At 43.0% G+C, this 17600-nt stretch overlaps 1 protein-coding gene across 1 annotated transcript in view; it reads left to right on the top strand.

Annotated features, from left to right (window-relative positions):
- The window catches only part of CNTNAP2 (contactin associated protein 2), a 1817652-nt gene that overhangs the window by 1780746 nt on the left and 19306 nt on the right, over positions 1 to 17600 (top strand). The window contains exon 22 of the mRNA XM_036328432.1: positions 9256 to 9495. Within this exon, the coding sequence (XP_036184325.1) occupies positions 9256 to 9495 (240 nt within the window). The remainder of the gene's footprint in view (positions 1 to 9255; positions 9496 to 17600) is intronic.

The raw sequence follows: 17600 nt of genomic DNA, 5'->3' as shown, positions 1-17600 counted from the left end.
GGTCCCAATCCTTTAGAGACCCATGAACATGTGTCAACGTCTTTTAAAACCAGAAGGAAAAGAATGGATATTTCGGTAGAAGAAATGTATTAATATATTAACATCTTCATCTTTACACCAACACAGTCCAAAAAGGTCATGCTTGTTTGCTGTGGAGGAAAGGGCCCTCGAAGGCACAAGTGGGGCCTGTGAAAGTCAGAACGTGGCCTCCGGTTGGGTCTCCTGAACAAAGCCTTCTAGATGGATATTGAGTGAGAAACACCGAAACGTGCTCCTGCCAAGAGAGTGAAATCCTCAGTTATCCAGGAAAACATCTTTTCCAGGCAGATCATTTCCCCACAATGCCTAGGATTCACAGTAACATATTTTACAAGAGAGATTAATGCTGTTGCCCCATAAAATATTTTAAGCGCCGGTACTCTCTGAAACAAAGCACGCAGCAGGACACCACGAGAAAATGACTACCAGCTCATTCTCGAAACTGCATTTTCTCCAAGGGCTGCCGCCACTGTAATTTGCACCTTCTGAAGTGGAGATTGACGTGCGGTGGACATGTGCAGGCAGCTAGAAGGGTAGAGATAATAACAGGACTAGAGAGCGTGCCCAGCTGGGAAAATAAGCATGCAGCCAGCACAGTCGGAGCTGAAAATGAAGGTCCCCGCACAGTATTGCCCAAAGAGTCCCTCGTCCTTTATGAAAAGGAAAGTGAAAATCCACAGACCTCTAACCTGATCCAAGCCATACAAACCACTGGGTGTAGGTGACTTACAGACAGATGCAGGTGCAGTGGTGGGATCAGCTTTGCTCTCCTTTTCTTCTGTGCTTTGCATAGGTTCACCCTGGTGCCATCGGGAGGAGTACTTAACAATTCGCAGGGGATAGATCTTTGTTAATGTGGATTTTCTGAAAGTCGGGGTAGTAAACATTCGCAGTTCCTTCGACTCTGTCAGGCGACATAGATTCAGGCATGGTGGCCATCGGCTGTACGCACCCTGGTTTATCATTGCTGCCTCGTCCCAAAGGCTCTGTCTGAGCTGAGCACCTGCCTGGGCTCATTGTGACCTCTAGGGACAGTCTCAGAAACCACCTCTGAGGTTAGAATTTAGACTCCACCCTCCCCTTGACTCAACCACATCTCACTCTGAACTCCTAACTCGCTTACAATTAAAATACCCTAGTCCTATCTGGGCTGGAGTATTTAGGGAAGACAGGGAAGAGGGTGCATACTGTTATGAGGTGTGTTCTACGCAACTTGATATTGAAGGTGATTTGAGGGATGGGAGGAGGTGGGTGGTATTTTCAATTATAGAAATTCAGTAATTATTTCTCCTAAATTTTTCTAGTTAGGTCTAGGCTATCATTTCAACCTCTCAAAGTCCCTTTGGCTCATGACCCTTTCATCAAATGTATAACCACCTCTTTCTACAAAATGCCATATGACACGCTGGTCAATGTGCCGCCATTGTCCTTATCCAAATTAGTAAATAAATGTCAGCCTGGAACCATGCCACTAGAATTCTCCCCTGAAGCTAATTTTCACTCTGATCGAATTCCACCCACAGTTCATCTCATTATAAGTCTACATTTAACATATAACTCTTACTGTCGTGAGCCCAAAAATGTCGTGAGAAACTTAATAAAACGCTTTGCTGTAATGTAGATAGCCTCTGTCCCTTCCCCCAACCTAATAGGCTGTTGCCTCCAATCTGAAAATAATGAGTTGGTTTTAGAGGTAGAGCAAAGGAAGGGGGTTGTGGGAAGAAACACACTTGCATACCGCAGGCCTACCCATCCACATTCCTCTGTAGCATCTGGCAGGTATAATTGTAATGTTCAAATTCATGTGATGATCCGCTCCAGTTTCTAGATTAGCCTCAAAGCATTTACACTTTGCTTTCTGAACACCATTCTATATGTAAGAGCCCCATTCTTTCTTATGTTAATTATGTAACATGGAGAGCAAATCGAGGGGACCCTCAGCACATGCTCTGGCAGCCGTCTCCTCTCCCTATGAGCCTGACAGGTCTCATCGCCCTGGGAAAACCATTTAGCTCAACCCCAACTTCAGCCACCCAGGCCCTGATGCGTTCATGTTTACCTCTCATGCAATCTTAGTCCTCGAAGAATTTTTTTCTCTATAGAGGCCTCCTGGGGCAGGAATTACAGTACAAGCAAGAACAAAAGAAGGAAACAACTTTTTGCTTTGCTGAATCATTCCAATTGACATTATCTGGAAATGCCAACATTTGTTAACACACTTTTCCTAGCCTGCCCTGCATTATGCTGCCCTTGCTGTGTATGAGGTCAGCACCCTCTCTGCACCTTTCCCTGATGCACCCATTCCTCTGCTCCCCATGGAGCAGGCTGAAATAACAGGGGCTGGACTGGGCTGGAATTTTCTTCAATGGTTTGGAGAGGAATTAGGGAAAAAACTTAAAAGCTTAAACTCACTCACCTTGTGGTATTTACTACAATTTAATAGGACTTTCCAAAGTCTAAAAAAAAGTCACCCCAATAAATTTAAAAAGTTTTAACAGAAGCAGGGCATACAGAGAAAGAAATGATTCTTCTGTACTACATTTCAGTTTAGTCATTTTGTACATAGGACTTAGGTCATTTTCTATTTCTGCTGCTTCAAGTTCAAATGCAAAAGTTGAATAAAACTCAGTAGGAAGAGGTCCGTTCACATCAAGTTCATGGAAAACTCAACTATCCATTAGTGCCCGGTTCTCCAACAGCAAATAGCTGGGACATGTAGCTTATATTTACAAAAACTCTGAGAGGTAAACCCAGACCTACATTTCTAACAAAGTAATCCAGCGCCCAGCTCTGTGGGGAGACTGACAGCTAAGTCCATTTTTCTGAAAGGTCTTGTTACTTTCAGAGTCTGTATTCTTAGCCCTGAAAAGTCACACCGTGTCCCAGGCTGCAGAAATGGGCACCAGGCATTTTGTCTTATGACTGACCACTGGGAGCATTCAGGAAAAAATGGAGAATGTGTCTTCAGATGTGTGTTTCTGTATGATGCCAAATGCATTTTGGAAGCATCCGAGGGGCCATATCTTCCCCTTTGTATTGTAAGCACAACTGAATTATATTCACCAGCAACCATAATAAGTCTGCAGTTTTCAGACTAGATTTTAGGGACAAGAATGACAATTTCAACCTATGTATGTAGCCCCCAATAGTTCAGAGACTGGAATAAATTTATGCAAAGAAAAATGTAATACTTTATGTTGTTGCAAAATAGTGTAGTAGACTAGCATCTTCACATGATGACACTTTTTTTTATTTCAAATAACATCTTTTCTTATTTTTTCCATCACCATTTATTCCCTCTCTGCCCTCTTCCACTTCCACACATCCCCTCCCCACCACCACCATCCCCACACATCACCACCACACTGTTATCCATGTCCATGAGTCCTCTCTCTCTCCCTCTTTTCTTTTTTGCCCAATCCCTCCACCCACTCCCCAACACCCCAGAGACATTTCTTCTCATTGCTGTTTCTGAAAAATCCAGCTTTATCAATTATTAGAAACTATTTCCAGAGGCAATGTGGGAGGAGAAGGAGATCCTGCTTCTGTCAGCAGATCCCCTGTTTGTAACTGAGTTAGTGAATGTCAAAGGTCAAGAGCTATTGAAGTGACATCTGCATAATTTAGTCCCACCTTCCTCTGTGAGAGAGAAAAGCATAGAATGAATACAATGAAATTTCACACACACACACACCCCAGAAAAGAATAGTGATAGAAAACTCTAAAAAATGGAAAACATAACTAAATTCAGCTGATGAATAGATACCATGTGCCTGGTAGTGTGGGGAGCCAGCACGGCCATGGCATACTCATGCCAGCTCAGCCTGGTTCAGTGACCCCGAGTGGGGGCAATGAAAGGCTTAGAAAAGACAGACAAGAGAATGAAAGCTGGGTCTTGGTGGGACGCTGCCCCTTGATGGACTGCGCCAGCGCCCACAACCCTTTATTTTATAGCAGATGCCACAAGGCAAAGTAGGGAGGTGACCAAGATGTTTACAACATTCTTGTGGGTTTCAGTCCTACTCAACTACATGCACCTGAACTCTATCACTCAGGCACGTGGGGCCACGTGTTCGGTCCACAGGCTCAAACTTACAGCTATAGCTGTTGGCTGTAATTGTGCTGGGAAGGCTCTGCCCTCCAAGCTGGGACTTGCACGTGGCAATGAGAGGACTGTGCCCTCTCCTCAGTCCAAGGCTTGAACCTGTCCAAAACACTTTCGACGCGCCCCATATGGTAGCACATGGGTTACACAAGAAGAACATACAGATGAATTTAAATAATCTCAAAGGAAAAGGAGAAATGTCTTCGGAGGAGTCGGCATCTAAATGTCTGCTGAGGATGTGCTCATCCATGTCCCCAGGCCTGGAGCCCAGTTCTGTCCTTGCGGAGCCGGGAGATGGCTTTATTCTCCCCGAGTCTCTCGTTAGTTCAGGTGCCCTTTTCTGTCTACATTTCCCTGCACTCCTGTCTGTCACTTGCTATCCAACAGCTGAATAAGAACGAGTGGAGAGCATGCTAATGCATCGCAAATGTAATTGCTGCGTGCTCCTTAGAGTATTGTCAGGAGCATTTCGTTTTAAGGTTCCACCAGGAATCATGTCAGTATTTGAAGTGGGCTATTTTCTATAACCCACATCACTATGATTCTCAGACATTAAAGCACTAATTACAGCTTGAGAATTTCATTTCAGTAGTGATTGTACTACATCTCTAAAATATGCATTCTTGAGAGCAGGTTTTGTCCAAGTGACGCCTGGGCCCAGACATCTCCATGCAGAAAGTAATTGCTTACAAGAAAGCATATTTTAATATTTGATTTCAGAATGAGACCAGCTCAATCAATTAGCATAATTAACATGTAATAAGCTCAAATGCCCTGAATGATAGCCTCAGGATCATTTGTTAGATTTCTTAGAAGTTTGGATCTTTATTCCAGACAAGCACTTGCAGAACTTGCTGGTGCTTTAATGATGGTGGGGAACTCTGACCTCAGTTCATGGCATTTCTGAACACCATATTGTCGGCTCAGTCACCAATGAAACATGGTCTTATAGCCGTCTCTAACAGCCATTAATTATTTTTAAGCCTCACTAGACCTGGATGGTATTGCTAAATGGTTAGAGCATCAGTCAGGGCACCAAAGGGTCTTGGGTTTGATTCCTAGTTAAGGACACGTACCTGGGTTGCAAGTTGATCCTCAGCCCTAGTCAGGGGCATGTGTGGTAAACAGCCAATCCAAGTGTCTGCCTCACATCGAGGTCTCTGTCTCTCCCTCTTCTTCTCTCTCCCCCTCTCTTTCTCTCTCCTCCCTCCCTCCCTTCCTTTCTTTGTAAAAATCAATGAAAAAAACATCATGGGGGAGGATCAGTAACAACAACAAAAAAGGCTCCCTATGCCATTTCTATGAAGAGTCCCTGACTATGAATGCCAAAAATTCAAGTAAATATGAAAACAATATAATCCAGTCCATTTTTTCAGACAGAACTTGAGAATAATACAAAACATTTCCTGCTTTTTTATATGAAATATAAACATTTATTCTTTTTAAAATATATTTTTATTGATTTCAGAGAGGAGGGGAGAAGGAGAGAGATAGAAACATCAATGATGCCTCCTGCACTGCACTCCCCCTACTGGGGATCAAGCCCACAACCTGGGTATGTGCCCTTGTCCGGAATCGAACCTGGGACCCTTCAATCCACAGTTCTATCCACTGAGCCAAACCAGCCAGGGCTAAACATTTATTCTTTGGCAAAACCTTAATGTCTCTGAGCCTCAGTTTCCCCTTCCGTGCAAAGGGGATAAACCTGTCTAGCTCAGAGAGTTGTTAGGAGACTTAATGAAATAATGCACAAAAGTGCTAACCCTGTACCTCACATGTATACCAACTGTGGTTTATAAGAAACTCTTGATATTCTTAGTACCACATGGCCAAGAGTTGGAACCATCAGGACAGAAGAACCAAGAGTGTTGATTGCAGTGCTGCCCCCAACCCAGGCGATGGGTCTCAGCCCAGGGTCTTTAGAGGCACATCAACCAGCTTTCAGGTTTGGAAATGCTGTTTCTGCTTTTCTGGGCATCAGAACCCTGCTATTTGTGACACAGTCACCTCTCAGGAAAGAAACAACAGTTGGAAAAAATGGTGATTTTTTTCCCACAACAAAAAGAAAACACAGAATGGCAAAAGCTAAAGAAGATAGTGAGCAGAGTTAAGTGCCCCTAAGAGAATGGGAAAGTGTTCTAGCAGCCCCGCCCCCAGCCTCTGCTCACTTAGCTGACATTTCCACCAGTGCCCACAGCCCCAACCGGCCTGGGCGCCCTGCTCCTTCCCACCGCTCCTCTGGTCACAGATTCGCCATCAGAACCTCCTTCCTGGGCTCCCCTCTCTCCACCTTGTCTGTTTATCCCCCCTGGGGGTCCTCTCAGGGAGAGACACTCAGGGGAGGACAGCTCTTTAAAAAGTGGGCACCCCCCCCCCTTAAATAGGGATCCCTCAGATACATACTGCTTTGAAGCTGTTCCTTTTCTGCGGTGTGATTGGGAAGCCGGACCTACGTAACGTTTAGAGGACTGTCAGGGACCGTACAAAATCGAGCCAGAGTCTGAAGGTCTCCACCCAAATCGCTGGCAGAGGAAACAGAACTAAAACTGATTTACTGCAGATTAAATAAGGCCAAGAAGATGCTGGTGACAAACAAAACCGGCACTGTCCACATCCATGCATAACCCTGCCTCCGCCCAGCGGAGTCCCTTCTTAGCCCAGGGAGTTCTCGGGGTCCTGTGGGCTAATGAGATCACTTGCTCAGAGCAAGTGCTATGCTGCCACTACAGTTCCCTTTCTAATAAGTTCCCATCACAGCCCTCTGCAGCTGAAATATCTTTGAGTTTCGTACAGAAATGCACACATCTTAACGTGACATTCAAGGCCCTTCCCAGTCTGGTCTAAGCTCTGACCCCATCAGACTCACATGGGTCCCAGACCTCATAACAAACTCAATCTGCAGTTCTCTTTCAGCCTCAAAACCTGGTTCTCCAACAGGTAACAAGCCGTGAGGATGCGGGGAGTTCGGTGGGAATGTGGAATGGTGCAGCCACTGTGGGAAACAGGATTTTCCAAGATTAAAAATAGAACTGCTATGACCCAGCAATCCCACTTCTGAGCATATACCCAAAAGAATTGAAATCGGGATCTCAAAGGAACATCTGCACTCCCTTGTTCATTGCAGCATCATTCACAAAATCCTATACCAAAAACATGGAAACACCTAAACTTTCAGCCACAGGTGAATGGACAAAAAATATATGTAGTATACACACACACACACACACACACACACACACACACACACACATACGTGCATGTGCGCTTAAGCTGTGGAATGTTATGCAGCCTTTAAAAAGGAAGGAAATCCTGCCATTTGCTACAACATGGATGAACTTGGAGGACATTATGTTAAGTAAATAAGCCAGACACAGGAGAACAAATACTACATGATCCCATGAATATCAGGAAACTAAATTAGTCAAATTCATAGAAACAGAGCAGAATGGTGTTTCCTAGAGGCTGGGGGGAAGGGAATTGGGAGTTGTTGCTCAAAGAGTCAATGCTTTCAAATATGCAAGAGGAGTAAGTCCTAGAGATCTGTTCTGAGCAGAGTGCCCAGAATTAACAATACTGTACGCAATAGTATGTTTAAAAATGTAAAAGGGTGAAAACCACATCAACCCTTGTTCTAGTGTGACCTCTCCTGGTGCTCCCCAGGACCCCACACAGACCTGCTCCCCTGGTTGTGCATGGGCTCTGATCATTTTACCAAACATGTGATCAGTTTCTGAGCTCAGAGAATCATAGTGATTGAGAGACTCAGGGTCAGTCTGCCTGGCCTCGGCAGCCGAGGGATCTTAACCATGAGCCTCAGTTTCCTCACACATTCCATAGGGATGATGATATTCCCTTCCCCACAGGCTTGTTCTGGGAATTAAATGTCTAATTCACCCAGCAACAATTTAAGGGTTCAGTGAATGAACTCTTGTTATTATACAGCGTGTGTTCAGTTGTGTTAGTCAGTTGTTTGTATGCTTGTTTTCCCAGCTAGGTTGTGAACAGCTTAGGGTAAATCTTTATATGTGTCTCTGTCTTCCTGCTACTACTACTTGCAGTCAATACCTGTGATCAGATGAATTGAATTCACAGTCAATACCTGTGATCAGATTAATTGAATTGAATTGAACTGAACTGAACTGAGGTCCCACCAGACGGCAAGAGCTACCAGCCAGGATTCTTTTGTCTGGAGCTCTACTCCAGGGCTGGACAGGCTGAAAAGAGCTCTCTATTTATGTCTGAGAAGCAGCTGATGGAGTTGGGGGTGTTCCCAGTTTCCAACCACTGAGTGGCCATTTGTCCTGGTGCCTCAACCATAGGTGAAAACAGATAGGAGGTGGTGATTCTTAAATGCCTATGTATGTTTGAGATTGAGTTGGGAAAGTGTCATGACTTCCAAATATCCATCAGATTCCAGGTGGGATTCTGTAAACCTCAGAATTTTAAAAATATTTTTATTGATTGGTTTTAGAGGGGGAAGGGAGGAAGAGAGAGAGAGATTGATTTGTGGTTCCACCCATTCATGCACTCACCAGTTGATTCCTGTACATTGCCTCAACCAGAGATCAAACCTGCAACCATGGCACATGGGGACAACACTCTAACCAACTGGGCTACCAAGCCAAGGCTAAACCTCAGAATTTTAAGGGGATTGGATTCTGAAGAAAGGGAATGCTCAATTTCTAAATAATAAGAAAGAGGTATAGAAGAGGTACAGGAGAGCTGGACCTGGGGCTGGTTCAATATTTCAATATCCATAAGAGAGTCATTGACGCATCAGGAAGAAAAATCAATCAGAACCAAGTGAGTGTTGTTAGTTTCAGCAATATCTCAAGTATCTGGAAGGTAACTATGAATGTATTTTATTTTAACAAATAGTCTTATTCTCCTCACCCTACCAGGTTCTCTAGTAACACCGAAGATTATTTTAAAGTCAAGTCTCTAGCCCTAAGCCTTATCAAGCCATTAGTATTTCATCTAAAAGAATATAACATTTTGATCTGAAATCTAAGAGTAAGAATTGGACCAAAGCATTCAAAGACAAGTGTGTTCTACAGCTGGAAGACAGTGAGTAGAATAAGATTTTTACGTTCTCTTTCTTTTTCTTTTAGAAACAGGGAAGATTGACCAAGAGATTCACAAGTACAACACCCCAGGATTCACTGGGTGCCTCTCCAGAGTTCAGTTCAACCAGATCGCCCCTCTCAAGGCGGCCTTGAGGCAAACCAACGCCTCGGCGCACGTCCATATCCAGGGCGAGCTTGTGGAGTCCAACTGCGGGGCCTCCCCACTCACCCTCTCACCCATGTCGTCTGCCACCGACCCCTGGCACTTAGACCACCTGGATTCAGGTAAAGTCTAAAGCAGCGTTAGATTGCTTTATTTCTTTAAACCTCAGTTTCTTTGCCTGTAAAATTGGGTTAATGACAGCACCTCGCTGGTAATGTAGTTGGAGGATTAAGAAAGAGCAAAGGAATGTGTGGGTACATGAGTTCTTAGCACAGAGCTGAGCACATATTAAGTGTCACAAGTTCCCACCATCATTCTTGCTCAGTGCGAGAAGTGAACAAGCCAATGCCTGCACTGCTGGCTGCAACGGGACTGCTGAGTGATCTGATCAAATCACTCCCTTATGTTTGCCTTTGTGACTTTCTGATTTGTAGCCCCTTAGTCCAAGTTCTAAGCTCAGAAGGAAGAATTTAAAGCAATACAGGGATTTCATCACCAATACTGAGTTTATATGAATAGCCTTCTAGCTTTTTAAGTGATAGGTTTAGGTTCCAAAGCTCAGTGGATTGAGTCGCACTTCTGTAGTTGCTAAGATATGTACTTCAAATACACAGGGCTAAAATGACAGGATGTAGCTGTTGCCTGCAAAACTAACTGGATGCAAATTTAAGATTCTCATAACAGGGACTGGAGGGGAGCCTTCTCGCTCTACCCAAACTAGCCTTGGGCAACTCAGCTCACGTCTGTAAGCCTCTGCTTTGTCACCAGAGGTTTGGAGATTTGGAGGTCTCTAAGTGATCTCCAAGTCTAACATTCAGTGGGTCTCCAAAGCAACGTATGGTGCTAAAGACAGGAATAGGACGAGCAGGGGGGCAAGGTGGCATAAGTGCCCTCACCAGCAGGTCATACAGGGGCAGCTATTCCAAACTTATTCCTCAGTTTCCCCATATCTCAAGTGGAAATACTAAGACTAACCCATAGAATTATATTTGAGATTATGTATTTAAAGCACTTAGTGCAGTTATAGACATGTAGCAAGCTTCACTAAAGATTAGCTGCAATACTATTACCAACGTGGTCATTATTGTTAGACACAGTTTGCTATGAGGCTTGCATGTCCACTTAAGACTTCCAAGTCCTCCCCCACCCTAATGTCTAATTCATAACAATTCCTAGTGTAAGCATGACACGTTTGATTGCTTTTGTGTATTCCAGTCCCGCGCACCATGTGTCTCAGCTTTAAGCGCAGCTCTCACTGTGGTCCTTGCCAGGATTTGTGCTGCAAAGCTTTGTGAAGCTTCCACAGAAGCCAAATTGCCCCATTGTATGAATAGCCAGTTTACAGACTAAACAATTGTTCCTTATACATGGATTCCCATAACACAGTGAGGGGTGCTGTGTGCCAAGGGTGCATCTGAAGAATTCCCTTCCGTGAATGTCGCTGGACCACTCTGTGGACTGGTTTCCTTGTGGGCTGGAATGGCAGGAAGCATTCCTAATGCTGAGAGAAGGAAAACAGGAATGAAAACACGACATGATAAAAGACAGATGTCAGGGCTACTGAGGAACAGACTTTCCAGATAAATTCCTCCAAATGCCAGAGTGGATGGGGGTAGCACAGGAACTTTGAGACACACAGGTGCTTAAGCCGTTCCAGGTACTCCCTGCATGAGGCCCTGAGCATGTGTGGTCTAAGCCGGCTGCCAATAAATTAGTTTCAAAAACATCTAGATGAGCCGTGGGCAAACTACGGCCCGCGGGCCGGATCCGGCCCGTTTGAAATGAATAAAACTAAAAAAAAACAAAAACCGTACCCTTTTATGTAATGATGTTTACTTTGAATTTATATTAGTTCACACAAACACTCCGTCCATGCTTTTGTTCCGGCCCTCCGGTCCAGTTCAAGAACCCATTGTGGCCCTCGAGTCAAAAAGTTTGCCCACCCCTGATAGATGCTACTTTGGGCCAATACAAGCTCTTAGTCACTATGTCCTAATTAGCAAATTATTTGCTTTGTGGACCGTGAGATACAGTTGTGGGAACCAAACAGTTTGGATTCACTTGGGCTTTTTCAACATCATGATTTCTGCATGACAATTTTATTCTTTTGATTGATATAATGAACAAGTATATAGGGAACACTTCTGTTATTATTCGGTGTTCAAATCAAATTTCTGCACCCCAGGTATTATGGTTGGCCGGTACTATAGACCAGGGGTCCTCAAACTTTTTAAACAGGGGGTCAGTTCACTGTCCCTCAGACCTTTGGAGGGCCGGACTATAGTTTAAAAAAAAAAAACTATGAACAAATTCCTATGCACACTGCACATATCTTATTTTGAAGTAAAAAAACAAAACAGGAACAAATACAATATTTGTATTTGCATGTGGCCCGCGGGCCGTAGTTTGAGGACCCCTGCTATAGACCATAAGGTCAATTTGCAGAAAAATGTCCACTTGTACTTGGCAGAGGTCTTATCTGGTGTTAATCAGTTGCCGTATTGATCTCATCACCATAATTTATCCCATAATTGGAATTCCCAATTTCCATAATTATGAAAATGTGTATGAAGAAATATGAACTTAATTGGAAGGACAGAAAACAAGCTTCTGAAGTCTTATTTAGATAATATGATTTTATTATTTTCCTTTAGGTGAATGGGAACATGACAAAGAATGGGAGGCAGGCGCTGGACGTGGGGACAGAGAAAGGCGGAGACAGAAAGGAAGGTCACTGACTAGCAGCCTCCAGTGGCTTAGCATCAGGAAGGAAAGCTTTTCCTCTGCCCTCTTATGTCCAGTAACGAGGGGCCTGCAGATTAAACCAATAAAAGACATTAACAGAAGAAACAAGTTTATAGATGTGAAAGCTTATAAAAGAGTTAGCCTAATAAATGGTTAAAGGCTTATATGCCTTACTCAGAGGGAACAGGGAGAGGGGAGAAGAGGTGTCTATGGAGAGAATAAATGGGTTCCTACAAGAACAGAAGAGAGAGAAGCAAGTTTGTGATCATGCTTGTTTATGCAGGTGGGGGTGGTCTTTCTTCTTTAAGCCATAAAACTCCCCTGGGGAGGGCATTTATGGTAGTTTTACTCTTGGTTTCCTTCCAAAGGGGAGTAAAAGCCACTCAGAGGGGGAATTTATGGCAGCCTCATTTCTACGTTTAATCAGATAACAGAAACTCCAAAAAAAAATCTCTTTCTGCAGCTGTTGAATTGCAGATGTCCTCAGTTTAAATTAATCTTTATATCAACTCTGGGGTTCTAAGTGTATCCCCACATCAGCAAGTGCACCCTAGTCTCTGTGAGCCTCAGTTCAGCATTCAGGATTCTGATTGGAGGGTTTTGCTTTCTTCAGTAATCTTCCTGTGAGAGTAAAATAAGAATCCTCGCTGTCAGATAGTCAGAAACAAAGCGAGAGTATATAAACAAAATGCCATTGCTGGCTGTAAATCATGTCTTTCTTAAGTCTGTGTAGATATAGGATAGAGAGAGGACAAGGGTGAGGGCTGATCAGGCCTGGTTTGAATAAAGGACATTTGAGTACATCATTGCGTCTGGTGCCTTAGAAAGGGTTATCCTCAACCAGAAGGATCTCAGGCCCTCACCCAAGACCCACTGTGTCAGCTTCTTTTATCAAGATTCCCAGGTGACTTACCATGTACACATTCAAGTTAGAAAGCACTCACCTAGTTCAGTGGTCCTCAATCTCAGATGCACTTTCAAAGTACCTGGGGAGCTTTCCAAAACCCCAGTATCCAGCCTACACCCCTGACCAATGAAATCTGATGCCCTGGGGGTGAGATGCAGGTGTCCATCTATGTGAGACCTCCCCCGGGGCGAGGGGGGCTACCAATGTGTAGCCAAGATTGAGGATCACTCTCCAAATAAGAGAGAAGCTTACTAATAGCCCCCTTGGTGAGCCCTTTTAAATAAGGTCACCAAAAGAAAAGGAAATTAATACCCAAATAATGCAGCAGCAACAACAAAAACAGTTTATGAAAAGCAACGAAGCCTTTAGATGGGGAAGTCTCAAATTGAAAAGCTATAGCAATAAGCTTGCAAAAGGTTGGGCTCCTCTGACCATCTTCTAAGGAAGCTCATGGAGACACAGAAGTTCTCTTCTAAACTTGAGGGCAGCCAATCGGCTTCTTGAAACCGGAAAAGCAGACTTCAAACAAACCAACAAGAATTCCACAGTTTGGGGCCGAACTCTAGCTCTCATGAAAGGGTGTCATTATAGAAGTTGTTGACCCCAGGAAGGAACCGCAGTTTGAGGAAGATGTCCAAATATTATTCAATTTATTGAATCAACTGCAAACGTAATTTGAAAGGATATTGCGGGGGGGGGGGGCAGGGGGGTGGGGGGGGGTGCTACTTAACATGAAGATGTGGCCCTGCTGGTGTTGCTCAGTTGGTTGAGCGCCAGTTCGATTTCTGGTCAGAGCACATGCCCAGGCTGTGAGTTTGGTCCCCGGTCAGGGTGTGTATAGGAGGCAATGGATCGCTGTTTCTCTTTCACATCCATGTTTCTCTCTCTGTCTCCCAAACCAATAAAAACATTTTTTTAAATGAAGTATGTGCATCTTCAAAAATAATGCACACCCCGGCTGTGAAGATGGCCTCAGTATTGAAGGGATGTCAGTGATAAACCAAAGCTACTCACTTCACACCCTCACCAGGGTATGTGCTTTGCAGAGACCTGGAGATTAGAATTCAAGACGTCCACCCCTAGGTCTCGCGTTCTTTGTGCTCCCTGACATTTCTCTTACTTAGATGATATCAGATGGTAAAAGCAGAAAATATATTCTAAGTTATGCTGGCTTCGTGTAATAAGATCCTTTCTCTCTTCTATGGCACTGCTGGCTGAGTTATTCATTTCCTCTCTGACGCTTTGTAGACTCTGTCAGTATTTTCCAAAGCAAGAGACACATGTAGTTGGCAGGTTGAGGTGTTTTATCACATTCCCAGGTAGGAAGTCTGACTCCTGCAGTGCAGCCTGGTGCCTTTGATAGGGGGTCACCAGGTCATTGTGGAAAGAAAATAGACATGGCATTGCATAACAGTGTAAAGTCACTTCCTGTTTATTTCTCTTTCAGCCCCTCAAATTTTGTCAAAGAGGAAGTCTCCGATTGGTTCTGCCATGCCCTTAACACCCCTCCCCCTTGCTGTTAACCTTCATTAAAGAGAGAACAGGCTTCTGTTTAGAGCCCTGACAGAATAAATAGAATCACTCAGTAGGTTTAAAAAGTTGTATCAGTGTATTTATTTAAATTAGAAATTGGATCAATTTAGTGACAATAAGTAAATAAATAATCATTGGATTTTGCATGGCTAATGGCAAAAAAATGTGAAGGCGGTTCCCACGTGATTGGAGTGTGGAAGGCCCTGGGCAGTGTGACAGGACCATCCCGAACACAGGGATGTAAGCACAGGGAGTAAGAGTGCATTTTATAGGGGGAAACAGTAAACAAAATAGCATTAATTTGATTTACATCAATTCTGCTCTATTAGGAACATCCAGTCGCTGTCTTTACTGCCTGGTTTTCCCCCATTGATAAGAGGTGCCGCCTGTTTCTAAAGCACATCATTAGGGTCCTGAGGAATATTTTTAGAACAATAGTTACAAGGGAAGAAAGAACACACCAGCCCTGAGTTCTGGTGCATTAAAGGTCGCAGAGCATGGGGGAATTGCTGGGACCCGCCTCTCAATCGCTGGCTCTGTTCTTTCTCTTGGTCAAATCCAGGAATCTTCTTTCCTTGAAACAGCAAGGATTTCCCAGCAGGAGTATAACCATGGACAGCAGGGCACATTCTGAAAAAAAAAAATACATCCATGAGTCGGATGCTGTAAATTTCTGCACTAAGAACCAACTCCAAACTGTACAGCACGGGGGCATTCCTAGTATGCCTTGCGGTGTTTTATCACATTCGTGATACTTGATACAGAATACATCAGACCAAAGGCCACACACATCCTAGGACCTTTTATAAAATATCATACCATAGACAGAGCACTCTAAGATGTAAGGTTCACTCCCTAAGGAATCTTCTGTTTATAAAGAGTATAACTAGTTATAAAGATTTATAAAGGACTTCTAGTGCGTAATATTCTCAACACAGGTATGTGCCCATACCTCTGTTAATTTACAAGTGTACCACGAGCGCCCGAGAAGGCCCCAGAGAATCGGCCTCAGCCGGGTGCTGGCAGTTGAACAGCCTCCACTGTAACCTTGACTTCCCTGCCTCCCACCCTAAAGCTAACCTGCATCTGACACTGAGGGACTCTTGACCAAGAACTCTCAATGGTGGGACATGGAAAACCCAGGAGCACTGAGCAGAGTGGAAAAACAGTTAACCACGGCCCAGTTCTCCTCCCGCCCAGACCCAGGGTCAAGGTTGTCAGGAAGCCGGGAGGATCCAAACCCAGACTTGTCCAGGGGATTCACTCAGGTTCACAGAGCTATTGAAAAACCAGCCCTCTTAGGAATGTGTTCTCCCGCATAAATTGGGAGCGCGATGGAATCTGGTACCAGGGCTCACTCAAGGTAACAACCTCGCCCAGTTAGATTCCACAGCAGTCTACCAACTACTTCAAACTGAGAAATGAGGCTTGAACTCAACACAGCACTTGACCCCTGGGAATGTGAGTTTGACTTCTAAAGGCACCTCTCCCCTACCTCTAAGGTCATGATTTTTAATCACTTGATTTCTTATCTATATTCCAAATTTCCTTTCCACCATCTGAAGATAAAACATTTTTATATCTTCATATGCAAAAGAGTTATGAATATGATGAACATTTAAAAACTGAATATATTTATTCAGTTTCCTTCATAATTACAAGCTGGTAGGTGGTTTTCTTTACCACCTGCAGGCACTTAAAATAATCTTTCCAGCTTTTATACTGACATCTTAATTATTTCTGAGCAGTTAGTTCCCTTTTTGCATCCTTATGCTAAGATTACATGATTAATGCGTTCAATCCCTGACACCTAATCTTTTTATTCTCTTGTGTGTCTTTTCTCCTCATCAGTGACACACAGGTAACATTGACTCAAGTGCAAAGAACAATTATTATTCCCCCTTTTCTAATGTGCATTTTTCCTGCAAATGATGCAAATTCTGCTTTTCTGCAAGAACACCAAGTATATTTGCACAGCTTAAGTTAAATATAATATTAAGTTACAGATATCTGATCCATTAGTCATTTAAGTTGTTCCCATCTTTTGTTTCCATAATGACTAGCTTTGCACATGTGACATTGTTGAATAAAGGGATATTTTTTTAATTTTGATAGCTATTATATGTCAGCCTCCAATGATTTAGTACCCCCAATCCAATACAGTATGAGAGTCTTTTCCCCACACCCTTAACACAGTACATCATAATATTCTTTTAAACTTGCTACATTTTTTTTGAAAAAAATGAAATTTTATTGTTTTAATTTGGATTTCATTAATTATAAGTGAGCTTAAGTATCTTTGTATACATTTATAAGTCACTTGTATTTATTTTTTCATGAACTGCCTATTTATGTTCTTTGACCAAATATTTATATTCTTTCCTATTTGTTGGTCATTTACTACTTAACTTATATGAATTCTTTATATGATAAGTTAATTAGTATTTTACTATGAGTGTTTTTCTAGATTGATCTCTATTTTTTCATTTATGGGGTTTTATCATGTAATTTTTAAAAATTTTTGCATGATGAAATAAAAATGTTTTATGGCTTTTTGTCATCTCCATTCAGAATTTTTTAAAAATTTTCTCTAGAAGATTTTAGTCCTATTTTTCATATTATAGATTTAGGTTTTCTTCTTGGTTAGATTTTTTTCCTCAAAAAACCAGCTTTGGATTTATTTATTAGTGCTATCATTTTTCTGTTTGCTTTTACCACTTGCTTTTACTTGACTTCTTTAAATTTATATTTGCTGCTCTTTAACTTTGTAATTTGAATGTTTAATTATCTCATTTTCATTATGGGGGGGGGCGGGGGGGACGTATCATCCTCTTCAGAGGAATGTGGACCAAAGTTAACAAATTTCAGCTCTAAGCCCAAAACTCTCACTTCTGACCCCACCTCCCATATTGCATGTTCCAGATGCGGAGTCTTGGCATTAATATTTTTAACTAGATGTTTATCTAAGGGGCCTGAAAAGACTTTAGAGCAGGGGTGGGCAAACTTTTTGACTCGAGAGCCACAATGGGTTCTTAAACTGGA

This window comes from Myotis myotis, unplaced genomic scaffold, assembly GCF_014108235.1.
Source record: "Myotis myotis isolate mMyoMyo1 unplaced genomic scaffold, mMyoMyo1.p scaffold_m19_p_11, whole genome shotgun sequence".
NCBI classification, from domain to species: Eukaryota; Metazoa; Chordata; class Mammalia; order Chiroptera; family Vespertilionidae; genus Myotis; species Myotis myotis.
The sequence above is the reverse complement of the archived record's forward strand: the minus strand, read 5'-3'. Positions and strand labels throughout refer to the sequence as shown.